This window comes from Sceloporus occidentalis, unplaced genomic scaffold (assembly GCF_023333645.1).
Source record: "Sceloporus occidentalis isolate IW3139 unplaced genomic scaffold, rSceOcc1.0.p SCAF_13, whole genome shotgun sequence".
NCBI classification, from domain to species: Eukaryota; Metazoa; Chordata; class Lepidosauria; order Squamata; family Phrynosomatidae; genus Sceloporus; species Sceloporus occidentalis.
The window spans coordinates 6,904,832-6,921,755 of NW_028316993.1; the positions used below are offsets into that span (position 1 = coordinate 6,904,832).

The 16,924-nt window shown below is 46.8% G+C and overlaps 1 protein-coding gene across 1 annotated transcript; it reads right to left on the reverse strand.

Moving 5' to 3' along the window:
- Nucleotides 1–8,102: 8,102 nt before the first annotated feature.
- On the reverse strand, nucleotides 8,103–15,843 carry LOC149304756 (phospholipase A2 inhibitor and Ly6/PLAUR domain-containing protein-like). Its single transcript, XM_089479112.1, has 7 exons — nucleotides 15,783–15,843; nucleotides 13,992–14,108; nucleotides 12,490–12,522; nucleotides 11,508–11,651; nucleotides 9,160–9,330; nucleotides 8,580–8,657; nucleotides 8,103–8,320 (listed from the first exon to the last, which is right to left on the reverse strand). The coding sequence occupies exons 1-7, from the start codon at nucleotides 15,841–15,843 to the stop codon at nucleotides 8,103–8,105; spliced, it is 822 nt and encodes a 273-aa protein (XP_089335238.1).
- Nucleotides 15,844–16,924: the final 1,081 nt, after the last annotated feature.

Consider the following 16,924-nt stretch of genomic DNA (forward strand, 5'->3'; position numbering starts at 1 on the left):
CCAGGACGAGGCCCTTGCGGATGTAAAGAAGAGCCGCTCGCCTCCTCTGCCCTTGATACGCAGCACCTGGCATTCATGATGGGATGTACTAAGACAAAGGAAAGTACTTGCCCATAGGGAAAGCATACTTGCCCATAGAGAATCATTGGAGATTGCTTGCCCATAGGAAATAATGGAGATTGCTTGCCCTTAGAGATTCATTGGAGATTGCTTGCCCATAGGAAATAATGGAGATTGCTTGCCCATAGAGAATCATTGGAGATTGCTTGCCCATAGGAAATAATGGAGATTGCTTGCCCATAGAGAATCATTGGAGATTGCTTGCCCATAGGAAATAATGGAGATTGCTTGCCCATAGAGAATCATTGGAGATTGCTTGCCCATAGGAAATAATGGAGATTGTTTGCCCATAAGGAAGAATGGAGATTGCTTGCCCATAGAGATTCATTGGACATTGCTTGCCCTTAGAGAAACATAGTATTTACTTGCCCATAGTGAAACATAAGGAATTGCTTGACCATAAGGAATAATGGAGATTGCTTGCCCATAGACAATATATAAAATTATAGATAGATAGATAGATAGATAGATAGATAGATAAACTGTGTATCTAATATTTTATTTATTTATTTATTTAGGCATTTATATCCCACCCTTCAGCCCTAATGGCTCTCAGGACGGCTTACAATTATTGTTTTTAATCAGACAGTTATATGTGTGTGTGTGTGTGTATATAAAATGTATATATAAAAAATATGTTATATATGTGTGTTTGTGTACAGATATATATATATATATATATATATATATATATATATATATATACTGTGTGTGTATTCTGCCCAGGGGATTCTGGGGGATGCAGTCAGAGAGTAAGGAGTCCTGAGTGGATGAGCAATGCCTTCTGTTCAGGGATGAATGCATCATCCAGAATCCCCTCTTTGGAACCATTCTGACCAGGGGATTCTGGGAGATGCAGTCCAAGCAGAAGGGGTCCTGAGTGGATAGAGCTCTCTGACAGAGAAGGCTAAATATCTCACAACAACATTCTCTCCATCCCTTAATTCAGGCTGCTATCACACTGGAGAGTCAGTGTTGCTTTACACCCCTTTAACCTCTCAGGGCTAGAGAGTGATGGGACTTGTCACACTCTCTCAGCCTTAAGGGAAGGCAAAGGCCAATGAAGACATCTCCCCAGAAACCCTTTGGGCAAGAAGCCGCACTCTCTCAGCCTCAGAGGATGGCAAAGGCAAGCCCTTTCTGGAGAAACCTCCCAAGGAAAGCTCTGGAAGGTGCATACTCCGCACACAGGGCTGCAATGGAGGAGGACACCTGCCTCTCCCCAACTTACTCACCGTCCCCAACCTCTGTGGCCTTGAGTCTAAAGGACTGCCAGCGCTTCCCCAGCAGCCTCTCTCTCTCTCTCTCTCTGTCCTGCAGGGCTGCCTCCTTTTGGCCTGGCGCCTCCCCCTTCCGCCCCTCCTGGCTTTGCCAGAGGAGTGCCCCCTTTCCTCTCCTGGGGGGGCTTCATAATAACATCATAATAACAGCAATAACAATAACCCTGTCCTGAGGCATTGGATCCTGATTCCCACCCACTGAACCAGCAAGAAAGCCATCCAAATGCTAGGCAAGAAGCCACTAGGAAACCCATCAGGGCCCCCCAAACCATGGAGTATATCACATGGAGCTTTGGGGTGGTTTTTTGGCCCAGTTCCGGGCTCATTTCCGATGCGACTGCACTTCCAACGATACGGCTTCATGTTGTAAAGTGAATGTGTTATCAGACGCCATTGATTTCTATGGGAGCTCCTTGTGAGGCGCTTCAGCAGTGATTCCGAAGTGACCCCTCATTTTGGTAAAACCGGTAAAAAAGTGACTTCACAGAATTCGCTTCCAGGCTCCCTTCGATTGCACTGCAAATTGGTCTGCTGTGGAAAAGCACTCCGATGCCAGCCCCCTTGGCCCCCTGGATCCTGCTCCATCATTCCACTCCTCCTTCATGCTATCTCACCCCCTCTACCACCCTGCAGCCCATCCCATCATTCCCATCATCCTCTGACTGCCCCTGCCTCCCCATCCTGGCCCCAGCGACCTATCCCATCATCCCCTGCCTTCTCCTAGACCCCGATGAAGGATGACAGCTAAGGAGGGGGCAGGAAAGGAGGGCAGCGTCCAGAGCCCCACTGAGCATGTGCAAAGGTGCCAATTCGAATCGCTGACCCCTCAAAGTGTGCTCTGGTGTGGTAATACAATGTGCACTCACTCCCCTTTGCTTGAATCCGCATCACGTGACTTGCTTGGAATCGAACTGACTTCGTTTGCCCTCACTTCGGAAGGACAAGAGCAAAGCAACCAGGTGTGGTAAAACATCATGTGTTAACCTTAATTCACATTGCTAGAGAGGAGTGAATCTGGATCTGGTGTGGAAAAACATCATGGTTTGCATTGCTAGAACAGGAGTGACTGCGGATCTGAGCTGCAACCCCCCCTCGTGTGATAGGATCCCATGATACTCATCATCAGCAGAGCCATCAGCCATATCCAGCAGGTGAGGATGGGAGAAGAGTGGGAATAGACCCCCATGGAGGGCCCTGACCCACTCCAAGCCCTTTATTCTGCCATGCAGGAACTCCTCCCCTGCCTCCTCCTCCTCCTCCTCCTCCTCCTCATTATTATTATTACTGTTGTAAATTTGGAGCCAATAGATGCCAGCCCTGAGCCAGGAATCCTGGGCCCCTCGGAGCCTGAGAATAATGGGCCAGCAGCGCTCCCTTTCTGCCAGCAGAGGGCGCAGAGGACACGGAAGCATCGTAGTAGTAACCATTCGGCCGAAGAGCGCCCTTTGAACCACAGGAGGGCGCCCGAGAACAAGAAACGTGGGGCAGTCTCCCACTGACGTCACAATCCAGGGAAAATAAAAGGACAACTACAGAATGGCCACGCCCTTCACTCCCAGTGGCGCACCAAGCTAAAGAGCCGGCATTCGGAACCTGAGTTTCTGAGTTCGAGCCCCGATTCGCCCTATGCGGAAAGGCTTTTTACAAAACAGGAATTTTCACTGTTTAAAAATACTTTTTGAATTTTATTTGTCCTTCTTATTTTATGTTTTACATTTATTTCTATTTTCAGAGATTTTATTGATTGCAGTTTATATACATATGAGATACCCACCTATATAGACCTATTAGTATTTGTATTTGTAAGAGGCTTGGCTGCCCAAAGGGCCTTTCAGGGGTTCCCTGGCAGGGAGGGATCTCCCGCTGGATCGATTTACGGAGCTGGCTCGGTCTGGCTCAATCTAGAGTCTGCAGTGCCCTGACTGCCCACAAGAGGGGGCCCTTGCAATAGGACCGTTGTTTATTATTAGCCACGTCTTGCTAAAACCGAAGTCTATGGAGATGTTCCCAGTGGCCCCCAATCGCTAAAATAGCATAATGAGAACAATGTCATGTTAAAGACAATTCAAATATTATATAAATAGAAAGAATAAGAATTTATTTTATTTTAAATTAAAACTAAAAAAACCTAATTACCACAATGTAATGTTAAATAAATAAAATACAAATATTATATGTTAATAATAATCACAATATTTTATCATATTTTATCATATCATATCCCGGCAGCCGTGGGAAAGAAGAGAGCGGGTCCGGCTCCACCTCCCACTATTTTCCCACGGTCCCCGGGACCCGAGGGAAAGCAGGGAGGGGGTCCGGCCCTCAATGCCGCTATTTTTCCACGGTCCCTGGCACCTGTGGGAAAGCAGGGAGGGGGTCCGGCTCCCCCTGCCGCTATTTGTTCACGGTCCCTGGCACCCACGGGAAAGAAGGGAGGGGTCCGGCACTTCCTCCCGCTATTTTCCCACGGTCCACGGCACCCACGGGAAAGAAGGGAGGGGGTCTGGCTGCTCCTCCCGCTATTTTCCCACGGTCCACGGCACCCACGGGAAAGAAGGGAGGGGGTCCGGCTGCTCCTCCCGCTATTTTCCCACGGTCCCCGGCACCCACGGGAAAGAAGGGAGGGGGTCTGGCTGCTCCTCCCGCTATTTTCCCACGGTCCCCGGCACCCACGGGAAAGAAGGGAGGGGGTCTGGCTGCTCCTCCCGCTATTTTCCCACGGTCCACGGCTCCCACGGGAAAGAAGGAAGGGGGTCTGGCTGCTCCTCCCGCTATTTTCCCACGGTCCACGGCACCCACGGGAAAGAAGGGAGGGGGTCCGGCTGCTTCTCCCGCTATTTTCCCACGGTCCACGGCACCCACGGGAAAGAAGGGAGGGGGTCCGGCTGCTCCTCCCGCTATTTTCCCACGGTCCACGGCACCCACGGGAAAGAAGGGAGGGGGTCCGGCTGCTCCTCCCGCTGTTTTCCCACGGTCCACGGCACCCACGGGAAAGAAGGGAGGGGGTCCGGCTGCTCCTCCCGCTATTTTCCCACGGTCCACGGCACCCACGGGAAAGAAGGGAGGGGGTCCGGCTGCTCCTCCCGCTGTTTTCCCACGGTCCCCGGCACCCACGGGAAAGAAGGGAGGGGGTCCGGCTGCTCCTCCCGCTATTTTCCCCCGGTCCACGGCACCGACGGGAAAGAAGGGAGGGGGTCCGGCTGCTCCTCCCGCTATTTTCCCACGGTCCACGGCACCCACGGGAAAGAAGGGAGGGGGTCCGGCTGCTCCTCCCGCTATTTTCCCACGGTCCACGGCACCCACGGGAAAGAAGGGAGGGGGTCCGGCTGCTCCTCCCGCTATTTTCCCACGGTCCACGGCACCCACGGGAAAGAAGGGAGGGGGTCCGGCTGCTCCTCCCGCTATTTTCCCACGGTCCACGGCACCCACGGGAAAGAAGGGAGGGGGTCCGGCTGCTCCTCCCGCTATTTTCCCACGGTCCACGGCACCCACGGGAAAGAAGGGAGGGGGTCCGGCTGCTCCTCCCGCTATTTTCCCACGGTCCACGGCACCCACGGGAAAGAAGGGAGGGGGTCCGGCTGCTCCTCCCGCTATTTTCCCACGGTCCCCGGCACCTACGGGAAAGAAGGGAGGCGGTCCGGCTGCTCCTCCCACTATTTTCCCACGGTCCCCGGCACCGACGGGAAAGAAGGGAGGGGGTCCTGCTCCACCTCCCGCTATTTTCCCACAGTCCCTGGCACACGTGGGAAAGCAGGGAGGGTGTTGGCTCCCCCTGCCGCTATTTTCCCATGGTGCCCAGCACATGCAGGAAAGAAGGGATGGTGTCCGGTTCCCCTTCCCACTATTTTCCCACGGTACCCGGCAACCGCGGGAAAGCATGGGGGTGTCAGGCTCCCCCTCCCGCTATTTTCCCACAATCCACAGCACCCGTGGGAAAGCAAGGGGGTCCAGCTCCCCCTCCCGATATTTTCCCATGGTCCCGGCACACGCGGGAAAGAAGGGGGTGCCCTGCTCCCCCTCCCGCTATTTTCCCACAGTCCCCGGCACCCACGGGAAAGCAGGGGGGTGTCCGGCCCCCCTCCCGCTATTTTCCCACGGTCCCCCGCACCCGTGGAAAGCAGGGTGGGTGTCCGGCTCTCGCTATTTTCTCATGGTACACGGCACCCCCGGGAAAGCAGGCAGGGTGTCCGGTTGCCCCTCTCGCTATTTTCCCACGGTCCACGGCACTTGGGGGAAAGAAGGGAGGGTGTCCAGCTCCCCCTCCCGCTATTTTCCCACGGTCCCCGGCACCCGTGGAAAAGCACGGGTGGTGTCCGGCTCCACTTCCGCTATTTTCCCAAGGTACCCGGCAACCACGGGAAAGCAGGGGGGGTGTCAGGCTCCCCGTCCCCCTATTTTCCCAAGGTAACCGGCAACTGCGGGAAAGCAGGGGGTGTATGGCTCCCGCTCCCGCAATTTTCCCACGGTCCCCGGCACCAGTGGGAAAGAAGGTGTCAGAACTCCAAAGACAATTGCCATTCAATGTTCACAGTTCCTATAATATTATAGTTCCTGTTCACTTGTTAGCAATTGCTTTAGTTTTAGTTCTGTCTGCTAGAGAAGGTTGGGGGGAAGGGAATTGCTTTAGATGCTGTTTTCAATGGGTCACGAGCATATGGATTCCCCGCATAAGGGAAAGGAGGATTGTATTAACAGAACAACACAAATGTATAATTCATACACAGAGAAGGCTAAATGTCTTCTAAAACTACAGTGTTCAGAATTCCGCAGCACTGAGCCAATTGGGTTACAGAATGATGTTGCACTGTAAGGTGAAAAAGATCATTGTGCCCATGTGGTGTTTTGGGGGGGATAACATCTATTTTCCAACTATTCTGTTTCACTTTAATTATACTCCTTTTCCCCCTGAACAGGGACTCAAAATCCCTTAAGGTAATGCATGTGCCTTCAAGTCACCTGTTAACTTATGGTGATACCATGAATTTTGCAAGGTATTCTTAGGCAAGGAATACTCAAGAGGTGGTTTGCCATTGCCTTCCCCTGAAATATCGCCTACAGCACATAGCATTCCATAATGCTCTCCCTTCCAAGCATTAACCAGCCCTGGCCTTACTTAGCTTCCAAGATGAGACGGGATCTGGTACCTTCAGGGTATTTAGTGCCCAATAAAGCTCCTGTGTATGCCATGTATAAAGCATGTCAAGAAATAGCACTATTCCCACAAGCATTCTAGTTCAGGAAAAAGCAGGGAATGGTGAGGAAGGAGGGACAACTGTTGTGGTTTTCTGTGCACTCCCATTTCAATATGTACTGTTTTAAAAACAGAACAGAGCTATATTTCCTCACTGACTCATGGCCAGGTGGGGCAACCATACACTTTGCAAGGCAAATGGCTAGACCAAATGGCTCAACAGATGGCCCCAAAGGAATGGCTTCTCACTACTTCTTTCAGCACTGGATTGGGGCCGTGGCAACTGCATGCCATGGCCCTGATCCGGTGCTTTGCTGGCACTAAAAGGAACTAAAATGTCACTCTTTTTAGCACTGGCAAAAAGGTGCCCTTGCCACCATGGTGGTGGCTTTTCAGCATTTCTTTGGTGCAGCATGTCTAAATGCTGCACCAAAGGAGAGCTTTGACACCCCACCATTTGGTTTGGCATGCGGCGCGACACTGACGTTGGGGCGGCATTGGGGCATGTGCCCCCTTCATTCCACCCCTAGGCTGGCATTAAACACCAGTCTGTTTAGCCACTAATGTACCAAAAACGCCTTGGAGATGTTTATGCAAGGTTCGGAAAATTCCTGGGATCTTTTGTCAGGGTTTTAGGAGAAGGAAGTGGAATATCATGGGCCCATCTTTGCTAGGACTGTATAATTTCATGTCTGCTTGTTTGGGAGAAACAACACAAGAGTCTGGGGACAGTGAAAATTCTGAGTATAAAATGATTCTTTCGTAGTAGAAAGAAATAAAATTTCTCCAGAGGGTTGTGTGTACAATAGCCTTGACTTAAAAGTTTGCAATTCTGTCTTATGTTTAAAACTGCCCTCTGGTACATGCATGCAGAGATGGAGAGAGACCATGCTTGAAGTCCTCTCCAGAAAATGATAGCAATAATATTCCCTGAAGACATAGGTAGAGATAGTACAGTAGGGATACACTGAGTAAACAGAGTGGCGCCTATTATGAACAGATGACAGCAGGAGCTCAACTTGGCCATTACTGCTCATCTTTCAGATTCTGGGCAACTCTGGCCTGGCTTAGTGGAGGCCAGTGGCCTTTGTGTTGCGGTATAGTGAACCTGCTCTGGATTTTGACTTTAAAGGAACTATCCAAAGTGCTGGAGCCTATGCCCAAATAGACTCAGAACCTTGGATAGCTCTTTTAAAATTTTGAAGTAGACCCAAAGATGATTCACCACACTCCTGCCATAGAAACCAGAGAACTCATGTGACATGTTACCTGTTTTAATAGCCACTAGTGGAATCTGCTAGTAAGCACTCTTAAAACCAGCCCCCTCATGAATTATCCACAACTACCTGGAGACCAGAATAAGATACACACACATACACAAAATGGGCAACTGGAGTTAATTGAAATCTTCATTTGTTGGTAAACATACGGTGTAGCTATGCAGTAAGAACCATAATCAAGGAGGAAGGAGGTAAGAACCACACAGGTGTTCCCTCCCCACCAGCGGGAAATCAAACGATGATCTTCACAAGGAGAAGCCCAGCAAGGACTGGGAGAAAGGGACCAAACAATCCTGGAGCACTGTTGAGCATATCACGGGCAAGTTCACAAGTACCTTCTCCAGCAATTGTGAGAGTGGCTAAATGGACAATACCCTCATCAAAAGTGTCACAGAAAGCTTTGTTTGCACAGCCTTGGATGGAAATGTTTGAGGTCACCATTTTGGGGCCTGTGAAGAGATTCAAAGGAGATGATAGTGAGATTCAAGGGAATTGCAATGCATACCTGTCTTTGGCCATCTGTTTCTTTCTTGGAAAGCCAGCGGCTGGATAACTCACAAGGGACTAGACAGAAAGATTGGAAACTTAAGACTTAGTGGAAGCTTCCTTGCAATCTATCAGGGTATGTAAAGGGAATGGGTGGATCTATGGCAGGGTGGAGAATTTGTGTCTCTGTAGCTGTCGGTTGACTCCAGTTCTCGTAAGTACTAACCAGTATGGACAATGGTGAGGGATAATGGAAGCTGTAATCCAATAACACCCATGGGATGCAGCCACAGAATTGATCTAGCAAAGGAGGGAGAAAGGATACATTTCTGTCCATAGCAATTTAGATCACAGGAGAGAGCCACTATATTAAGACAACCAAGGTGAAGCAAGCTTTATTCTGTCTTATCAAAGTAACCTGTTCTTGTATTGGTTTCAAAGACTATTGAAATGGAAAGGAACCAAGTAGTTATCAGAGCCTGGACATATCCCTGTGGTCTTTGATTCCATGTTCCAGATTGTGATATCTCTATATAGCCCAAGATTCCATAGCATTGAGCTATGACATTAAAGTGGTGTGAAACTGTATTCATTTTGCAGTGTAGATGCAGCCTTATGCATCTCTCCCTTCCTCCCCTCCAATTAGTGCATGGCTCTGTCAACTCCCTTGGTGATGCCTTCCAGGGGCAGAAGGCATGTGGGACTGTGTGGGGAGAGCATATCACTCTACCTGCCCAGTAGAAGACTACAACCACAAACTCTGTCTATGGGTACCTGTGCCAGAAAGAAAGAGAGGAATTACCATTGTGTTGTACTATTCCAGGTGGTCCAGTATTTCCAATTCCAGATATGACAAGGCAGTAGTCCTGGTCTCCCACACATTCAACCATGCTTTTGGGCTTGCATTTGGTACTCCAAAAAGAAAAGCAGACTGGGCATTGCTTCCCGTTGAGTGTTGTGTTCACTGGTGGCACTGTGAGAAAGATAGGAGAGTCAGAAGGAGAGAAGAGTGCTAAAAATGTGAGTAGGAGGGAAAGCAAACAGCTTAAACCTTCACTGTTCGAGGTCTCCTTCTCTTCCACTCCTGGTTTTCAAACATTGATTAAATCTCCAAGTGAGTAGTTATTGTTTTAAAAATAATTAGTTGCCATTAGGAGTCCATTGTTGTTGTGGCTTTGTGCCTTCCAGTTGTTTCCAACTTACGGTTATCCTAAGGCAAACCTATCATGGGGTGTTCGGTGGCTGAGAGTGTGTAACTTGCCCAAGGTCACTCAATGGGTTTCCATGGCTGAGCAGGGAATCAAACCCTAATCTCCAAAGTCATAGTCCAGCACTCAAATGCTACATCATGCTGGCTCTCTATAATTTCACACTCCGACATAGTTTACATTCTAGCTTACAATTTTCCTGCTTCTAAAAAGTAACTAAAATGACCCCACTGAAAATGCACTGATTAAAGTAGCATGGGAAAATAACTTAAACTGGCAATGTTTTGCCATTTAGTGAGGCTACATCCCTATAATTATAAAAGTAACTTTAAAAGTTGCAATTACACCAGAGAAGGAGGAAAGGTAGCCCTTACTGAGTCAAATTCGTCACCTAATTTACATGTATTTCTGTTTTTTTGGGGGGAGAGGAGGAATGCATTATTGCTCATCATTCATTATTTGTAACTAGTTACTTCCAAGTTCTAGTAATATACAGATAAATTTTATATCCATCCATTGATGGTGGACCTTTATATACTTTGGTCATGGTACTTGATAATGGGACTCTGATACAAGAGCCTTTGCATGCTACACAGTTATAATGCCATTATTCCACTTTATTTGTCATGGTTCCAGCCTATGGAATCCTGGGATTTGGAGTCTAAGGAGAGGCATTTAGAATTCTCATCCAGAGGAGCTATACAAATGGGGAGAAAGGGACAGTGAGACACTTTCTGCCCTGGGTCGTGCTGCAGCAACCTCATGTGGCAACAACGATCCACTTGAAAAAGGAGCCATGAAATGTAGCTCCTTTTCCTGCCACTACAGAGGTGCCATAAGCACCCTGGCACAGCATTATGATGTCACTTGTGCGCCGTGCCATTTCGATGCAGCGCATGAGGCACGTCATCATAGTGCAACCCATGTAAATGGCGGTGTGCCAAGATAGCACTCATGGTGCACAATAGGGCTTGGGAGCGTGTGAATGCTCTGCCCTACCGAGCCCTAATTTTGGCCCCAGCCCGGCGCAAAATGCCAGTCTGTACTGGGCCAGAGTGTTCTAATACTTTAACAGACTACAGGTCCTAGGATACCATAAGATGGATCCATGGCAGTTAAAGTACAGTCAGCCCTCCATGATGCATGGATTCCTTATCCATGGATTCCACCATCCACAGTTTGAAAATAGATATAAATTTTTAAAAAAAGCAAATCATGATTTGTCATGTTATACAAACGGCCACCCGTTCTATGCCACTGTATGCAACGGGACATGAGCATCCACTGATTTTGGGATCCATAGAGGTCCTGGAATCAAACCCCAGCAGATATCAATGGCCCACTGTAGAATCATAGTACTGTAATTGTGTAGTATGAATGGGTCCCTGGTGGCATGACAACTTTCCTAGGGAAAGGGTCTGAGATTGAAAAGTCATGCTAAAGAAATACCCTGACAGCTTTTTGTGTGCTGGGAGGGGGCACACCCTAAAGTGTGTATGGGGGGGGGGGGATTGGCTTATTTCCCCGTGTGGTTCTCCACATCCGCTGTACACTAATGCTTTCCCCTTTTTAGAATGAGAGGAAACGACCACAGAAAAGAGCAGGCTTGATGCTACAGAAAGGCTTCTCAGCTGCTGAGAAGGGAAAGCCCACTCTTATCTTGAAACACTGATCTGATCTAAGAACAGCCTTTTCTTTGTTTCTGTTTCCTTGTTATTATTCTAGTTTCTTGTGCATTGTGAAGAGTGGACAGGTTAGATGAGAAACCTCTATATGATGAGGGGTTCCCCATTCCTACCTCAAATCAAATGCTTTAAGGTAGAATTGGGATTTTTCACTAAAATCTTCCACTAAAATTTCCCACTACAAATGGGTAACGTGTGTGCAAGGTTGTGTGACGTAATGAGGAAAGCACAGAAGGATACATCAGTAAAGCACATACAGGGGAGAACAGGCCTCATGCACTTTTCATCTTTGCAGCAGGACAGCCTGGTGACAATTATTCCTCCATCGCCCACATTAACAAAGGTGATGTTCTCATTGCAGGTATGGGCTTGGCTGCACCTCTTAATCACAGCATGTTTTTCTGGAGGGATCAAAAAGGAGATGAGATACTTTAAGTTGGAGAAGCAGCCTGGGATTGTTACTGACCACAATTTTGTTGACAACTTATATCCCCCCCCCATAAGCTGCTTTGGGTCCCACTTCAGGAGAAAGGTGGCATATAAATACATTAAAAATATTGGTGTGAAGTGAAGATCATTACACTAGGTTGCACTTCCTAAGAGGTTGTAGAGGGTTGATGTCCTCCTAATCAGGATTATGGAAGAACAGAATCATTGTGCGACAGGTGACCAAAGTTATTGCTACCTGTCAATTGGCTGTGCAATGGTACAAACCAGTACAACTCCAACATAGTCCAGTATAACTCCAGTCTAACAAGATCCTGGCCACTGATCTCTCTCTCTCTCTCTCTCTCTCTCTCTCTCTCTCTCTCTCACACACACACACACTTTTGCATTTTGTGCAAGCAATGACTACAATCCTATATTACTCAGCATAGTTCCTCATGCAGATCTACAGTATTCTAGGTCTTTAAACAGAGGCTGAATGGCCATCTGTTGGGGATGCTTTGATTGTGATATCCTGCATGGCAGGGGGTTGGACTGGATGGCCCTTGTGGTCTCTTCCAACTCTACAGTTCTATCATTCTATGATTCTAGGCATCTGGCTATGTCTCCATATCTAGACAGAAAATGATTACAGTAGTGCTGAAATCTGCTAGGGTCCTTTGGAGAGCTCAATGCTGACTTTGGGTCTGGCAACAGAAGCATAACCACATGCTTCCCCAATCTTTCCTGTTCCCCAAGAGACAAAGAATTGCCACATGGGGGAAAGGGCTATAGATGTTATATGATACTTACTAATGTGAGAATAAACATCCTTCTTCTTAGAGGCTGGGGGGAAGAACAGAAACAGAAACGAATTAGGAGTGAAGGATCTGTCCAATAGTGAACAAAAGACGAAAGTGAAGATAAGGCAGTATTGCAGCCATAAGGTTATGAGTTCGATCCCAGGGCTCCAAGGTTGACTCAGCCTTCCATCCTTTCATAGGTCAGTATAATGCGTACTCAACTTGCTGGGGGCAAATGGTTTACACACTGTTTAGAGAGTGTTGAGCTCACCATGAAGTGTTAAAGAAATGTAAATGCTATTGCTATTGCTATGTCTTGTACCAAACCACAATGAAATAGTTGCCGTTTTCATACACCACTTTCCAGCACTGTCACTAAAGGAATTCAACAATATTCTAGTCTTCATGCTAATCAGGAAAACAAGGAGGCGTACAAATATTTATACTCTGAGCTTGGAGAAAAGAAGGCTAGGAGCTGAGATAACATCTATCCTTAAATATCTGAAGGGGTGGCAGGTAGAAAAGGGAGCAAACATGTCTTCTGCCGCTCCAGAGACTAAGGTTCAAAACACACCAGAGAAAATAATCCAGTTTGAGACCACTTTAACTGCCTTAGCTCACTGCGAGGGGATACTGGGAACTGTAGTTTTGTGAGACATTTAACCTTCCCTGTCAGAGAGCTGTGGTGCCACAATAAACTCCAATTCCCAGGGTTCCTTAGCAGTGAGCCAGGGTTATTAAAGTGGCCTCAAACTAGATTATTTCTGCAGTGCATTTTGGACTATCATATACAAATCAATGGATTTAGATGACAAGAAAAGAGATTCTACCTGAACATTAGGAATAATAATAATAATAATTTAATAATTTGTTTTATTTATATACCGCTATTCCAAAGATCATAGCGGTGAACAGCAAGTAAGCTACTTAGCAAGTAAGCTAATTTGCCCCCAACAGTCTGGGTACTCATTTTAGCTCCCTCCTCGGAAGGATGCAAGCCTGAGTCGAGCTTGGGCCCTTTTGCTGGTCTTTAACTTGCAACCTTGTGGTTTTGAGTGAATGGCTGCAGTACAGGCATTTAACCACTGCACCACCAGGGCTCCTTTTTTATTGTAAGATCAGTTTGATGATGGATTGCCTCAGAGGATGGTGGACTGACCACCTTTGGAGATTTTTAAACAGGGGTTGGATGGGCATCTTTCAGGGGTGCTTTAACTCTGTATCCCTGCAGTTGAGGGGGTTGGATTAGACAGCCCTTCTAGCTCTAGCATTCTATTATTTTAAGATTCTCGGTGCAAGGACATATCAGGAGCAATTCCAGGATGAAGAAAAGTATCTATTTTAAAGTGAAAGCCCCAGGTAATTGAAAATCCCTGTTGAGCTGCTTTCCAAAAGACTATTAGGAATTATTCAGACAACCCTGGCTATGATGGAATAGAAAACTGGAGTGATTTGAGCATTTGTTTTACACTCACCAAAGCCTCCAGGAAGCCACTGATCTCATGCACTTACCCAGTGTTCTCTCTGACTGAACAATGATGCATGTATCTAAAAAAGACAAGCAATTGTGCACAGTTCCATTGCAATTGTAGTCAGTGCTGCTACAAATCTCACACTTCAGGGAGACTCCTGAAAACAAGGAAGTGAGAAGAGAAAGAAGTATTAGCTCGATTAAATCTCATTAGTTTCCTGTTTTCATTTTCTTTGCCAGGGTTAAAAGAAAGAGCTGTCAAAGAATTTCACCCCAATTTTACATGGACTCAAACTGCATTGCAGTGCCCCTAGCATGACTGTTCCATAGCGGGGTTGGATAATTTCAAAGGAGAAAGTTTTCATTGCTAACAAAAAAAAAAACCTCTGAATAAGAAGGGGTAGCAAGGAAACCACTTAATTCATGCCAGTAGTGGTTGGTGGCTTTCATGTTAATGGTGTGATAAATTCATTGTGGGTGCTTGTCCAAACATTAATGGAGCTACCCACGGTCCTAAAGTGGAATTGCTTACTTACATAAACCACCCTGACATATCAGAATCTGAATGGAATGGAAGCCTGAGCCATGAGCTTGGAAACTCTGATATAATTTACCAAGGTTGCCAAGTCACTCCTGCAAAGAGCTTTTGTTGGGAGCACTCCATCATGTTAACAAAGGGCCCAAACAGACAGGCTAAAATAAAGCTGCTTCGGGTCACTTTGGAGGTATGCTGTTTAAATGAGACATGCATCTTAAGGGGCCAGAAGCTGCACCAAAGCTGTGCTCCAGTCCTTAGGATTGGAGCTTGGCTTTGGCATGGCTTCCGGCCTCTTAGGACACATGCATCATTTAAACAGCATACTTCCAAAGTGACCTGAAGCAGTTTTATTTTGGCCTGTCTGTTCAGGCCCGAATTCGATAGAAGTTTTGACTATAGGCTAAGCAACACTTCGTCATGTATAGTCTGCTTTAAGGTAAGCAACCATTCATCAGCCTTTGCTAAGTAACCCATTCCCCAGTCTCTTGTCATATGGTACAAGATATATCATATAATCTACACAGTGCCAGCTTGTTCTTTTGAGGGGGGGATCCTAGGACCAGAATACACAATTAAAAAGAGATTGGTAGGCATTTTTGGGGCTAGCCCATGCAAAGCCATATTAGTTTCTCTGTCTAGCCTGAACCCGATCCCTGCAAAAAAGATTTATCACCTTGGAGAAATCCTTTACAGTTCAGATTAAAACCCAGAGCAGACTCACCACCCAATGACATGGACACCATGCTAAGTATAACAAGTTAAAACAGTTTGAAAATCATTTAGCACAGTGAGTTACCAGCAGGGACTAAAGGTTTTCATGAACCACCATTGTGAATAAATGGAAACAGCATTGGCACCAGTGAGTTTTCCAAGGGGAAAACATTACACAACTGGGGTCCCATCAGACCTCATTCCACAGACAGGCACATAAAGAGAGAAGTGCTTCCTCAATACTGAGGTCCCAAATCATTTAGGGCCTTAAATGTTATCATTCGCATCTTATGTTTGGTTACATTGTCTGGAATCCTGTTGATGTCTTACACCTGTCTAAGTTCCCTTATGGAAGCAAGAACAATTTGGTCTTATGTGGAATATCCAGTTTGGGTTCAAGCTCCTTACAGGATTTAAACGTACATTCATCTGTATGTTCAGTGTTGCTATGTTGCTGCTCAAGGCAAAGATGAACTACCACAATCAATGCATAACGCTGCACATGGAGAGTTTGTCTACACAATCTATACATGATCTTACCATAAACTGCTGGTCATTCATTCCATAGTCCTGTTTTGCTTACCTTTATTTGCCAGGAATAGCAATAGTCCTGTAGTAAGCCAATACAGGGTGAGAAGATGCATTAGAAGAGGGAGTCCCTGCAGCTTTGGTGGCTACACACTGGGCACAGCTTATCACATCGCAATGCTTCAAGAAAGGGCAGGATGGACTCTTTTCACTCTTAGAAGGAAAGAAAGTAAGAGGAGAAAGAGGAGAAAGAGGAGAAAAAGTTAAATGAAATATGTAAACTTTTTTTAACCAAAGTCCATCCCCAAACCAATTGCTCAGCTGAAGCAAGGTTCCTCAGACATGCTGTAACCACACACTACAAGGCCTTGACCTTCAGATGGCTATATCCATTCAGATGCTGTTTCTTTACCATATCCAAGTTGTCTGAGTTTCTTACATCTCTCCTCTTTAGTGCTATGGGGGCAGAGGCGCAGGCGCCAGTGCCAGGTACATAACAGAAGCATTTAGGTGTGAGCATTAAGAGAATACACTGAAGACACCCTGTGACGTGATTCAAAAAGTTGTCTCCCCTCTTCTCCTGGCCCACTCCAAAAGGTTGCAGCTGCAATGATGGTTGAGCTAAGGCAGAGAGCACATGGGGGTGAACGCTGGGGAAGTCCTCCTCAGCAGTGTATGTTTCAGCACATAAATGCTAGTAATGACACTCACTTCTAAGGCTCAGCTGAAAAGGCTGCCAGTTGCTCAAGGTGGGCTCCTACTCTGATGCAGCCTCAGTATGGAGATGCCCTATTGTGATGCCCTCACTGAAGGATGAGCCAAAGGGATGTAACAGGTCTGAGAGAGAGAGATAGTCTGTGCCATAATCCTCTCCTTGTCTTGTTTTTACAGAGAGACTGGAGCTTCTCCATCTTCTGCCTCCAGTCATATATTGTGCTTGATTTCTATATTTGTAATCATGGGATCTCCATGGGTTGCTTTGAATTGTCTTTGGTTGCTTGAAGAATGTCTTTGTGATGAACAAACTATTGGCTTCGTAAAGTTCAGTCAGTTGCTCTCTTGCTTCATTTCTTGATGCTAGGCAAAAATGTACCTACAATCTTTGATTCTACTTTGTTTCCTGCTTTTGCATTCCAACCTATGATTAACACGAAACCCTGTTATGATGTGGGATCAGTTTCCTCTGGGACCCCAACA